The 12,619-nt window shown below is 37.3% G+C and overlaps 1 protein-coding gene across 1 annotated transcript in view; it reads right to left on the bottom strand.

The window, feature by feature from the left end:
• The window catches only part of LOC137287298 (polyphosphoinositide phosphatase-like), a 37,140-nt gene extending 24,609 nt beyond the window's left edge, over positions 1–12,531 (bottom strand). Inside the window, exons 1-5 of the mRNA XM_067819536.1 lie at positions 12,436–12,531; positions 5,553–5,651; positions 5,156–5,279; positions 1,535–1,691; positions 689–739 (exon numbers count right to left, since the gene is read on the bottom strand). Coding sequence (XP_067675637.1) covers positions 689–739; positions 1,535–1,691; positions 5,156–5,279; positions 5,553–5,651; positions 12,436–12,492 — 488 coding nt within the window. The 5' untranslated portion in view covers positions 12,493–12,531. The remainder of the gene's footprint in view (positions 1–688; positions 740–1,534; positions 1,692–5,155; positions 5,280–5,552; positions 5,652–12,435) is intronic.
• Between the last annotated feature and the right edge of the window lie 88 nt (positions 12,532–12,619).

Below are 12,619 nucleotides of genomic sequence, written 5' to 3'. Positions count from 1 at the left end.
TTGAGTACATCAGTTACACTACTAAAGTAAATGCTTTGTTTTCCCATGAGTACATTGATTGAGTACATCAGTTACACTACTAAAGTAAATGCTTTGTTTTCCCATGAGTACATTGGTTGAGTACATCAGTTACTTCAGTAAGTGCCTTGTTTTTCCCATGAGTACATCAGTTACACTACTAAAGTAAAAGCTTTGATTTGATTGAGTACATCAGTTAGACTACTTAAGTAAGTGCCTTGTTTTCTCCCCGAGTACATCAGTTACACTACTTAAGTAAGTGCCTTGTTTTCACCCGGAGTACATCAGTTACACTACTTAAGTGAGTGCTTTGTTTTCACCGAGTACATTAGTTACACTACTTAAGTAAGTGCCTTGTTTTCTCCCCGAGTACATCAGTTACACTACTTAAGTAAGTGCCTTGTTTTCTCCCCGAGTACATCAGTTACACTACTAAAGTAAATGCTTTGTTTTCCCATGAGTACATTGATTGAGTACATCAGTTACACTACTAAAGTAAATGCTTTGTTTTCCCATGAGTACATTGATTGAGTACATCAGTTACACTACTAAAGTAAATGCTTTGTTTTCCCATGAGTACATTGGTTGAGTACATCAGTTACTTCAGTAAGTGCCTTGTTTTCCCCTTGAATTCATCATTTGAGCTCATGAGTAACATCCTGTGACAAACCTGAAGTAGAAGTTACTTGACAAGTCAACATTCTGAAACATCCGCACATATCTGAAATGACAAACAAAGCAAAATATAGCAATATATATCCAAGAAAACATGGTTGCTATTTGGTTTCATCATAAATATAGACTTGTCTATTTTTTAAAATTATTCCTGACTGCTGTATTTATACAAAACAGACTGTTTTCCAACATTAAATGACTAAAATCCCACCCAATATGTCAAGACACTGTGCCTGTCTACCCAATCAGTCAAGACATGGAGCCACTCCACCCAATCAGACAAGACATGGAGCATGTCCACCAAAACAGTCAAGACACTGAGTGTGCCCACCCAATCAGTCAAGACACAGAGCCTGTCCACCAATCACCCAAGACACAAAGTCTGTACACCCAATCAGTCAAGACACGGAGCCTGTCAACCCAATCGGTCAAGACATGGAGACCGCCCACCCAATCCGTCAAAACACGGAGTCCCGTCTTATGATGTTATTCAGTCCAGTAACTGTGTCTAGGCATCCACTTAGTTAACACTTTCATAATGTACCCATGTAAACTAAGGATAGTAATACAGTAGTGCAATATGGATGATGTGCTCAAATTCTGTATTCCACCTCAGATTCTGTATTGAACCCTTGTCGGATCTGCCTTTTCCAAAGCTCATTAAAACAGATCAATGCAAGATAAGCAGGTATATAATAAATAAATAAATTCTCAGAACTCGTTTCCCTGCTCCCATGACATCTTCAATGTTCAATACAAAACATCAATATGCACTAGCATGATGCTCTATAGATTTAATGACAAACAGGGGCGGTGAGGGTCTGCTCTAACCGAACCTCACCTGCTCTCCTCTGGGTGGAAAAATCTGACTGTGTCATTGGGGATATACAGCATGGATGTGTCCTCGATCTTGTAGATTGTGTGGGGACCGATCAGTGCCACCTTGCGGCGCTTGGTAACCAGAATCACATAGTAGCCCTCCAGGAAGCGAATGAAACCTGAGACACGGCATAATGCAAGTAATACGGCATAATGCAAGTAATACTTTATATGGCCATTATCTGTATGGTTAGGGTGTGTCTAAACTCGGAGATGACACCTGACACTAGGCATAATGCAAGTATTACTTTATATGGCCATTATCTGTATGGTTAGTGGTGTGTCTAAACTCTGAGATGACACCTGACACTAGGCATAATGCAAGTATTACTTTATATGGCCATTATCTGTATGGTTAGGGTGTGTCTACGCTCTGAGATGACACCTGACACTAGGCATAATGCAAGTAATACTTTATATGGCCATTATCTGTATGGTTAGGGTGTGTCTAAACTCGGAGATGACACCTGACACTAGGCATAATGCAAGTAATACTTTATATGGCCATTATCTGTATGGTTAGGGTGTGTCTAAACTCTGAGATGACACCTGACACTAGGCATAATGCAAGTAATACTTTATATGGCCATTATCTGTATGGTTAGGGTGTGTCTAAACTCTGAGATGACACCTGACACTAGGCATAATGCAAGTATTACTTTATATGGCCATTATCTGTATGGTTAGGGTGTGTCTACACTCTGAGATGACACCTGACACTAGGCATAATGCAAGTATTACTTTATATGGCCATAATCTGTATGGTTAGGGTGTGTCTACACTCTGAGATGACACCTGAGACATGGCATAATGCAAGTAATACTTTATATGGCCATTATCTGTATGGTTAGGGTGTGTCTAAACTCTGAGATGACACCTGAGACACGGCATAATGCAAGTAATACTTTATATGGCCATTATCTGTATGGTTAGGGTGTGTCTACACTCTGAGATGACACCTGACACTAGGCATAATGCAAGTAATACTTTATATGGCCATTATCTGTATGGTTAGGGTGTGTCTAAACTCGGAGATGACACCTGACACTAGGCATAATGCAAGTATTACTTTATATGGCCATTATCTGTATGGTTAGGGTGTGTCTACACTCTGAGATGAAACCTGACACATGGCATAATGCAAGTAATACTTAATATGGCCATAATCTGTATGGTTAGGGTGAGTCTACACTCTGAGATGAAGCCTGACACATGGCATAATGCAAGTAATACTTTATATGGCCATTATCTGTATGGTTAGGGTGTGTCTAAACTCTGAGATGACACCTGAGACACGGCATAATGCAAGTAATACTTTATATGGCCATTATCTGTATGGTTAGGGTGTGTCTACGCTCTGAGATGACACCTGACACTAGGCATAATGCAAGTAATACTTTATATGGCCATTATCTGTATGGTTAGGGTGTGTCTAAACTCGGAGATGACACCTGACACTAGGCATAATGCAAGTAATACTTTATATGGCCATTATCTGTATGGTTAGGGTGTGTCTAAACTCTGAGATGACACCTGACACTAGGCATAATGCAAGTAATACTTTATATGGCCATTATCTGTATGGTTAGGGTGTGTCTAAACTCTGAGATGACACCTGACACTAGGCATAATGCAAGTATTACTTTATATGGCCATTATCTGTATGGTTAGGGTGTGTCTACACTCTGAGATGACACCTGACACTAGGCATAATGCAAGTATTACTTTATATGGCCATTATCTGTATGGTTAGGGTGTGTCTACACTCTGAGATGACACCTGAGACATGGCATAATGCAAGTAATACTTTATATGGCCATTATCTGTATGGTTAGGGTGTGTCTAAACTCTGAGATGACACCTGAGACACGGCATAATGCAAGTAATACTTTATATGGCCATTATCTGTATGGTTAGGGTGTGTCTACACTCTGAGATGACACCTGACACTAGGCATAATGCAAGTAATACTTTATATGGCCATTATCTGTATGGTTAGGGTGTGTCTAAACTCGGAGATGACACCTGACACTAGGCATAATGCAAGTATTACTTTATATGGCCATTATCTGTATGGTTAGGGTGTGTCTACACTCTGAGATGAAACCTGACACATGGCATAATGCAAGTAATACTTAATATGGCCATAATCTGTATGGTTAGGGTGAGTCTACACTCTGAGATGAAGCCTGACACATGGCATAATGCAAGTAATACTTTATATGGCCATTATCTGTATGGTTAGGGTGTGTCTAAACTCTGAGATGACACCTGAGACACGGCATAATGCAAGTAATACTTTATATGGCCATTATCTGTATGGTTAGGGTGTGTCTACACTCTGAGATGACACCTGACACTAGGCATAATGCAAGTAATACTTTATATGGCCATTATCTGTATGGTTAGGGTGTGTCTAAACTCGGAGATGACACCTGACACTAGGCATAATGCAAGTATTACTTTATATGGCCATTATCTGTATGGTTAGGGTGTGTCTACACTCTGAGATGAAACCTGACACATGGCATAATGCAAGTAATACTTAATATGGCCATAATCTGTATGGTTAGGGTGAGTCTACACTCTGAGATGAAGCCTGACACATGGCATAATGCAAGTAAAACTTCATATGGCTATTATCTGTATGGTTAGGGTATCTGTCTATACACTGATATGAAAACCTTGAGTTGGATTCAGAGGCTGTGATGAGGGGTTCTGCTATGTCAAACATATTCTAAACAAATACTAAGGAATAACTGTCACTATAAATCTACTGATATGAAAAACAATATTTTCATATGAAGGATGACACATGACAAAAGTAAGACACCCAGGTCAGAGAAGTTAACAGAGTAAATATGAATTTTGAGAGAATTAATAGGCATGTTCAAAATTAGGTACGCTTTAAAATAAATTGGAAGAATATAACAAAAACAGAACATGGAATTCTTGGAACTGACTGACCAGCTGACCGAACGACCAATTGATTGATTTTGGGTTCACACGCATTTAGCAATATTCCAGTAATATCACGACAGGGTACACTTGAAACGGGCTTCATACATTGAACCCATGTGGGGAATTGACCCCTGACAAGCGAACGTTTTAACGACTAGGCTACCCCACTGCCCCATATAATGGGTGAAACATGACTGATGACAGACACTGGCAAACTGGACATTCATAAACTCCACATGCAGTCAGATGAATGAAAGTGAGTGAGTGAGTGAGTGTGTGCGTGAGTGAGTGAGTTTAGAAACTTGTGATATGTGACCATGGTTACATCAGATACCAACGATGACATCCAACATGAGAAATGTTGTGTGTTTACACATCATGTTGTAAGTTTTACAACCATAAAGATTTCATTGTACACAGCATGGCAACAAATAAGGGAACACACAACAGTACGATGTTCCTTTATTCTTTTCCAGGATTTCACCCACAGTACAATGTATACCTACAGTGAAACCTGGTACAGAATAAAGGAACACTTGTACTTTCATGTGTTCCCTTATTTGTTTCCATTAGTATATATTGCATCATTCTGACTCCAGTTGTAGTATCAAAGCTCACTCACCTACAATACCAAATGCGGAGACTGTCTTGGTGAGGCCCACCCCTCCTCGTCTGGCCATCGGGGTCTGGTTCCCAACATTGATCATCGTCAGGATATTCCGAATCTCTGTCTTACTGTACTCAACCTGGACATTGTGATTGTGGAGATTAAACTCACACACTGATGTGACGATATTCATAGTTACCCGGTTTGTTTCTCAATACATATTGCTGTCCTATGTCACAGCCAAAATCAATTCAGTTAACTGAACAGTTAGATGATTTAACTGTCTCTCTCTTATCACATTTAACATATCACTACAACAAATATTTCAATGAAAACAGTTATTTCTCTTCTACATGTTGTACTATTGTACATAGCATGTAATTAGTTAGTTGCGGCTGTACTCCGTATTTACCTTATCATCATTAACAACTAGCTCTCTTGGCTCAGTTCTGTCTATCTTCAGCACACGGAACTTGGTCTCTGTCTTGTTGGAACCAACTATGTAGAAACGCTGAAATAAGATTGTTCAGGTTAAAAACACCTGGTAATGATTGGATGACTCTGAGACAGAAACAGGCAGCCTGACCTCGACACAACTATATTATGGTAATCAGAGTCAGGGCCCCAGACAATCTTTCCACATCAAGATTACATACTCCATAAATAAGTTATTTGTTCAATACAGGAGTACTGGAAAAACATAAGAGTACATTTAGGGTACTGAATGGAATTTAATGGTGTATCAGTAATCTTGTGTATGGTTTCATATGTGCTCTACAACATTGCTGCTTTTGTGTATACAGGTCAATAAAACACAACAATTCTTTCTTCGGGTAAATATGTCTGTAAATGATTTTATAACCATACACCATTATTGTGGTGTGTATTAGTAATGTATGTGTTATCCAGCAGCCATATTAAAAACGTTAGAAATTTATGTATCACCTGACTTTCAGATTTACATACATTTAAAGTGCTGTTAAAATAAATGAACAATCAACTCTGCATTTACATGTATTTCACAGGTGTGTAAATCTGGCTTTTGTTGTCCTGTGGTTTCCAGCCTGTGTAACATATGTAAGTGTTGTGATTGTAGGACATGCATTTCAATACATTTGAAATCTTGTATGGTCAGGGTTAGGTTTGTCATATATTTAGTGCACACGTAAATGGTTGGTAGTAGGTAAATAGTTTATAATAAATTCACACTGCTTTAGCATGTATTTCAATGGTTCCGTAATATTACTGTCACATTGGGTTAGGCCTAGGGTGGGGTGGTGGCAATATGTTGGTGTTAGGATACTGATAAACCTTTCTGATCAGTAGGCTATATCGTTTATACTTTCTGCTAATGGAAATTGGATTACAGTTTGAATAACTGACCTTTGGTACACTTCTTATATGTGAGGAGACACTGCTTATGTCCTTATCATTATGTGTTATTATTGTATATAATTTTTTTTTTATAATTTCTTTATTTTTGTTGCATTTTTACAGTCATGCATACTCATTTACAATTCATGAGAACTAACTCAAAAGCAAATGACAACTCGACCAATATTTATAAAATCTGTCGATGTTTGAATTTATGGAGGCTGCATATTTAGTTAGTCTATAATAATCTATTAGCTCCTTTGGATTTCTTTGAATTTTGGCGCTTTCTTTTGTAATCTCCTGGTGAATATGCAGTGCTTTGTTATTAGTGTGATAATGTTAAGTGGGTTATTATTTCTTTCGGTACAGCCAAGGAAAACCATTTCTTTTGATATATTTATATTTATCTGAGCTTCTGTTAGCAGCCACCTTTTCAAATCATTCCAAAGGGAATGTATGTATTGGCATTCCCAAAACAAATGGACTATAGATTCCTTTTCTGATGAACAATAGCTGCATAAATCACTTTCAACGTATCCCATTTTATAGAGGCGAGAATTTGTAGGTAGAATATTGTGTAGAATCTGATACTGAAACCATTGGAACTTAGTAGAATTAGTGCATTGAAAAACTAACAAGTTAAAAACTTAAGTTATAGCTTGTGCGCTCTCTGTCATTGATATTATGGGATAATATATGTTCCCATTTGGCAAAATTTTGGTTTTTGCATTGATACTTTTTTATCAGAATTTTGTAGAAGTATTGTGAGCCTTTCTGGGTTTTTAATAAATGAGCAATATGAAATGGTAGTAAAGGATATGCAATTTTGTGTATTTTTGTAATATTTTGTTTCCTACAGTATTGTTTAATAGATTGTATAATGCCCATATAATCTAAGTAGTTTATGGAGATGGAGTTTAGCTTACAAAAGTCTCCATAAGAGTAAAATTGTCCCTTTTCATCGATAAAATCGTTTATATATTTTACACCTACTTTGTACAATTTTTCTATAAAGATCGCGTTCTTTCCTACATGTATGTTATCGTTAAACCAGACAGGTTCAGACATAATGTCAGTATTAGTTAAAGTAGTTTTGTTCAGGCCCTCTATGAACAACCACTATCCTTGTATTAAATCTTTGTAAAACGGATTATTTATGTTGGAAACGAGGCGTACATATTGTTGTTTACTCAAGATATCATATATACTATGATTTTTGACGCCGGGAGTATTTAGGAAAAACAAGTGAGTCCATTTAGCGTTAGTAGTAAAGGCTCGTCGTAACATACCTAGCTTCTGAGAGTATATAGTCTCTCTTATATTAGGGCATTTTATTCCCCCATCGGCTTTATCACAAATGATTTGAGATCGTTTTATCTTATCAGGTTTATTACTCCAAATAAAATTAAAACATTTTTTTAAAAATTTTTCAATAACACTGTCAAGTGGATTTGGGAGTGAAGAGAACAGGTGGTTGAGTTTTGGAAGTATCAGTGACTTAAGAATTGTGTTTCTACCTATTGGAGTTAAATTACGAGCAGACCATATCGTCATTAATGTTTCACATTGTCGAAGTTTTTCTTCATAATTCATGTCGATCATTTCAATCAAATCCAAAGAAAACTTGATGCCAAGCAGTTTGAACGGTTCTTGTTTCCAATCGAGGTTCCATTCTGGACATAGTTTCAGTTTTGATCTTTTCTTTGAACCTATCCAAAGAAGTTTTGTTTTGTCAGTGTTTACTTTGAAACCAGAGAAACGAGCAAAAAAAGTTAACGTTTGGAGTACCGCGTAGAGGCACCTTTCCGATCCATCAAGTGTACACGTTGTGTCATCTGCATATTGAGAAAGAAGATATTCTATATTTCCAATTTGAATACCTTTTATGTGTTTATTATTCCGAATAAGTATTGCTAGAATTTCTACACAAAGAAGAAATATATAAGGAGATAGTGGATCTCCCTGACGACATCCTCTGGATATGGTAAAGAACTTAGATCCAAAACCGTTGACTAGAATGCATGATTCTATTCCATTATAGAAAGTATTTATCCATTTTTTATTGAGTCCCCAAAGCCGAAAAAGGTCAGTGTTTTTCCAATGTAGCTCCAATCAACTGTATCAAATGCTTTTTCGAAGTCTACCATAAGTAATAGACCAGGGATCATATGATCTTCCGTGTGTTGAATCATATCATAAATCTGCCTTGTTATTTCTCCGATATAACGACCTGACATAAATCCTTTCTGATCTTCGTTTATGAGTAATTCTAATACGTTTTTAATTCTATGGGAGATAGCAATAGAGGCGATTTTATAAAAGATTGATAAAAGAGAGATTGGGCACCAATTTTGTAAAAACTGTTTTGATTTGTTTTCCTTTGGAATACAAGTTATGAGGCCCCTTCTTTGCGATACTGATAGCTGACCGCTTGTATATGCATAGTTGAGAGATTTAATCAAGTATTTTCCAATGTCATTCCCAAAAAATTTAATGAATTCGGCAGTGAATCCGTCAGACCCCGGGCTCTTACCATTTTTAAGATGTTTTACCGCTTCTAGCACCTCATCATAGACAAGTTCACCTTCTAATGTTTGAGAAATATCCTGGGACAGTTTAGGAACGTTATACTCATCAAGTAATGTATTTAAATTTATGTTAGACACGTCATGTTTGGAGTATAACTTCCTGTAAAATCTATGTACTTCTTCCATAATTCCATCTTGTTCGCTGAGAACATTACCATGATTATCCTCCAGCCGACTAATTGACTTGTTCAAATAGTTCCTTCATTCTAAACTGAGAAAGTATTTTGTTGGTTTCTCCCCATATTCCAACCAATCTGCCTTTGATCTAACAATAATACCTTGTGTTCTTAATTTTACAATATCCTCATATTCTTTTTCTAGCTGGTTTATTTCAGTAAGAATATTAGCTTTCACATTTGTATCGTCAGTTTTGTCTAGATCTTGACTAGCATTCTCTAATTTAGTTTCTATTTCTTTTTCCTGTTTTTCGCGTTGTCTTTTCTTATTAGCAGAATACGATATCGTTACACCTCTGATATTCAATGTTATCATTTCAAATAAAAGCTGGTCATTTATGCTTACCCCATGATGGCATCTGTATTGATCTACAGTTTCCTTTATGGTTCTTTTAACTAACTGCACATAATCTAGGTCCTTTAAAAGAGAATGATTAAATTTCCAGAACCCTTTTCCTCGTTTCAGTTCAGATAATGTAAAAGTCATGGATATAAGGGAGTGGTCAGATTTGTAACTTGGTTCAATTTCAATTTTTGTTATGGATGAGATCATATTGTGTGAGACAAGAAAGTAATCTAGTCTAGCTTGCTTCATAGGTGTTGGCTGTCTCCAAGTAAAACGTTTTATAGAAGGGTTTTGATCTCGCCAAGGGTCAACCAGGTCTGTCTCATCCTTTAATTTTAGTAGTTGTTGCCTAGCTTTTGGATTGTTTATATGTTTATAATTATAGGTATCTAGGGCATAATTTTGGACGATGTTCCAGTCACCACAAATAATGACATGATTACTCTTTAGGGTTTTTACATCAGAGTCAAGTTCTTCAATAAATGTTGGGTTGTCATTGTTGGGCCCATATACAGTTATTATAGCTAAGGTATAGTCTTCTATCTTCATTTCAATTATGAGTTTATTACCAGTAGGGTCCCTTTGTTCTTTTTCGATTTCACAGTCAAAGTCTTTTGACACCAGTATAGCTACCCCCCTCGAATTACTTTTGAATGGACTAAAATAACATTTATTATTGCCCCATTCTTCTTGAATGCATTGTTCCATGTCTTTAGTAAAGTGTACATCTTGTAAACAATATATCTGGGCTCGTTTTCGTTTTAGGAAGGTGAACAATTCTCTACGTTTATTCTTGTCGTTAATGCCTCTACAGTTTTGTGAAATAATTTTAACTGGACCAGCCATTTTGAAGATCAATTATGGGATACGTTGGAACAGAATAGGATAATGACATCGTAGGTTTGCAACATTCAATGAGTTCATATGGTAGTTTCATGCAACAAATAAAAAAGAAATAAAAGCAGAAATTCATATCCAACATAGTAATTGGAGTTGGTCTCCGTTACTCCCAGGGAAATGATAGCACGGGTATGTATTGAATGCTAATCTTACAATAACTGTTTATCCGTGGTATTTTGTAAATCGATAGCAAAGACTTACTTACGGTCTTCCACCACTCTGAAAACTCCATGCAGTATATTCCAAGCAGAGAAAAATACAGATCATTAACCACAACACAAAACAACTCTGTCGAGTGGGCATTTTCCCTCTCACTGCACCACGTGTTTCCACTCAATGACCCGCTATGCACGACGATCGCGTGCATACTAAAAATAGAACATAGGGCAGCCGGTACAACTTCTGGCGGTGCACAAAACATGGGGATGCTATTCTTGTCCCTGAACAGTTTTTTTTATAAAAGAAACTTGGTTTAATACATGTTAGATGGTGGATTCCTTGTAAACTAATTTACCTTGTTTAAATATCCTAATGATTTTATGACATATATAGAATAAAGTTCTTAGTTAATGTTCTTTCTGGAAAGTTGTTAGGAAAAGGCGCTCCTCTACGCACTGATGTTATTGTTTATGTTTGAATCGTTTCCAAAAACTCATTCGACTTTCTCCCATGTAGATCCTGCTGTCTTGGGATCTCTTGTCTCCAGGATTACCTCAGCGTCGAAAATGCGAACTCTTGTCCATATCTTCTTCTCCTCTCGTATTGCGCTAGCTTTGCGATTCAGAATTGCACGTCGTTTCTTGAGCATCGGGGGGAGATCTGTTTGTATGCTGATCCCAGAGTTTTTCAGAAGTTTACGCCCAACGAAAACTGCTTCACGGTCCGGCATATACAAGAAATTAGCAACTATGCTACGCACTGCAGAAGGATTATTCTGCCTCTGGTATTCAGACAGGGGGAGTCTATGAACAGCCTTGAAGGTTATCTTATCCACCCTGTTTTTTTGAAGGTTGAGCGATTTGACCAGGAAGTCTCTCAGCACTTGTTCTGTATCCTCCTGAGGTGACTCAGGTATTCCATAAAATAATAGGTTGGGCTTCCTATCGTGTATGTCCTTCAAGGTTACCTGTTTTTGATAGAAGAGTCGTGACTTTCGTTCTTCTTCGAGTGCCTCTCGTAACTTTGAAATTTCTGTCGTGTGGATTGATACATCATGTTCAACAGAATTTACCTGTCCTCTGATTTCCGTGATTTCAGCTTTTATTAAATCCATTGATTGTTGTAAATCAGATTTCACGGTCAGTATCAAGTCAGCAAGTCTCTTTTCTGAGGCGTGAACAACATCCTCCATTGATGTAGTAGATCTCGTTGTCCGTCCCGATTCAGACATTTTCGGAATACAGGTGAGAAGCTTATATTTTATTTGGAAATAAGTCTCACGTTTTATAATTTAATCCTCCAGGTGTAGAGTTGTCCAGTAGAATTGTCACAAAACTCAACTATTTTCCAAGATTGATAGGATTTTCCCTGGTTTGGCGGAGCCCGACATGAACACGTTACATCCCTGTCATGCGCAACCGGATATTGCATATCGTCGCTATATCATTTATACTTTCTGCTAATGGAAATTGGATTACAGTTTGAATAACTGACCTTTGGTACACTTCTTATATGTGAGGAGACACTGCTTATGTCCTTATCATTATGTGTTATTATTGTATATAATAGACCTATTAGTATAGAATGTTAATTATAGAAACAAAACATGTTGCAATCTAGACTTGTGTGGGCTTCCTTGGGTACACAGGTTATGCATGTACACAGTCAGAGGCTGTCGCTGTGTCAGGCTTGGGTGTCTGTGTCACGGGTTTTGATATCATGATTGAAAAACTATTGTCGATAAATACTTACTGCCTTGGTTTCGTATAGCACTAATTTCTGCAGGTAAGAAATTACCGGCCGCTCCATGTTGAAATGACACTACTAATCTTGTTCTACATAGGTTGTAATAATCCACCATACACATTTCTTCCGTAAATACAAGGGACATAACTCTGAATTTTTCCGCTATCGAGGTTGACCGCTATAAAACATT

Source organism: Haliotis asinina, chromosome 6 (genome assembly GCF_037392515.1).
Source record: "Haliotis asinina isolate JCU_RB_2024 chromosome 6, JCU_Hal_asi_v2, whole genome shotgun sequence".
Lineage (NCBI taxonomy): Eukaryota > Metazoa > Mollusca > Gastropoda > Lepetellida > Haliotidae > Haliotis > Haliotis asinina.
Note: the sequence above shows the minus strand (reverse complement) of the source record. Positions and strands in the feature narration are given on the sequence as shown.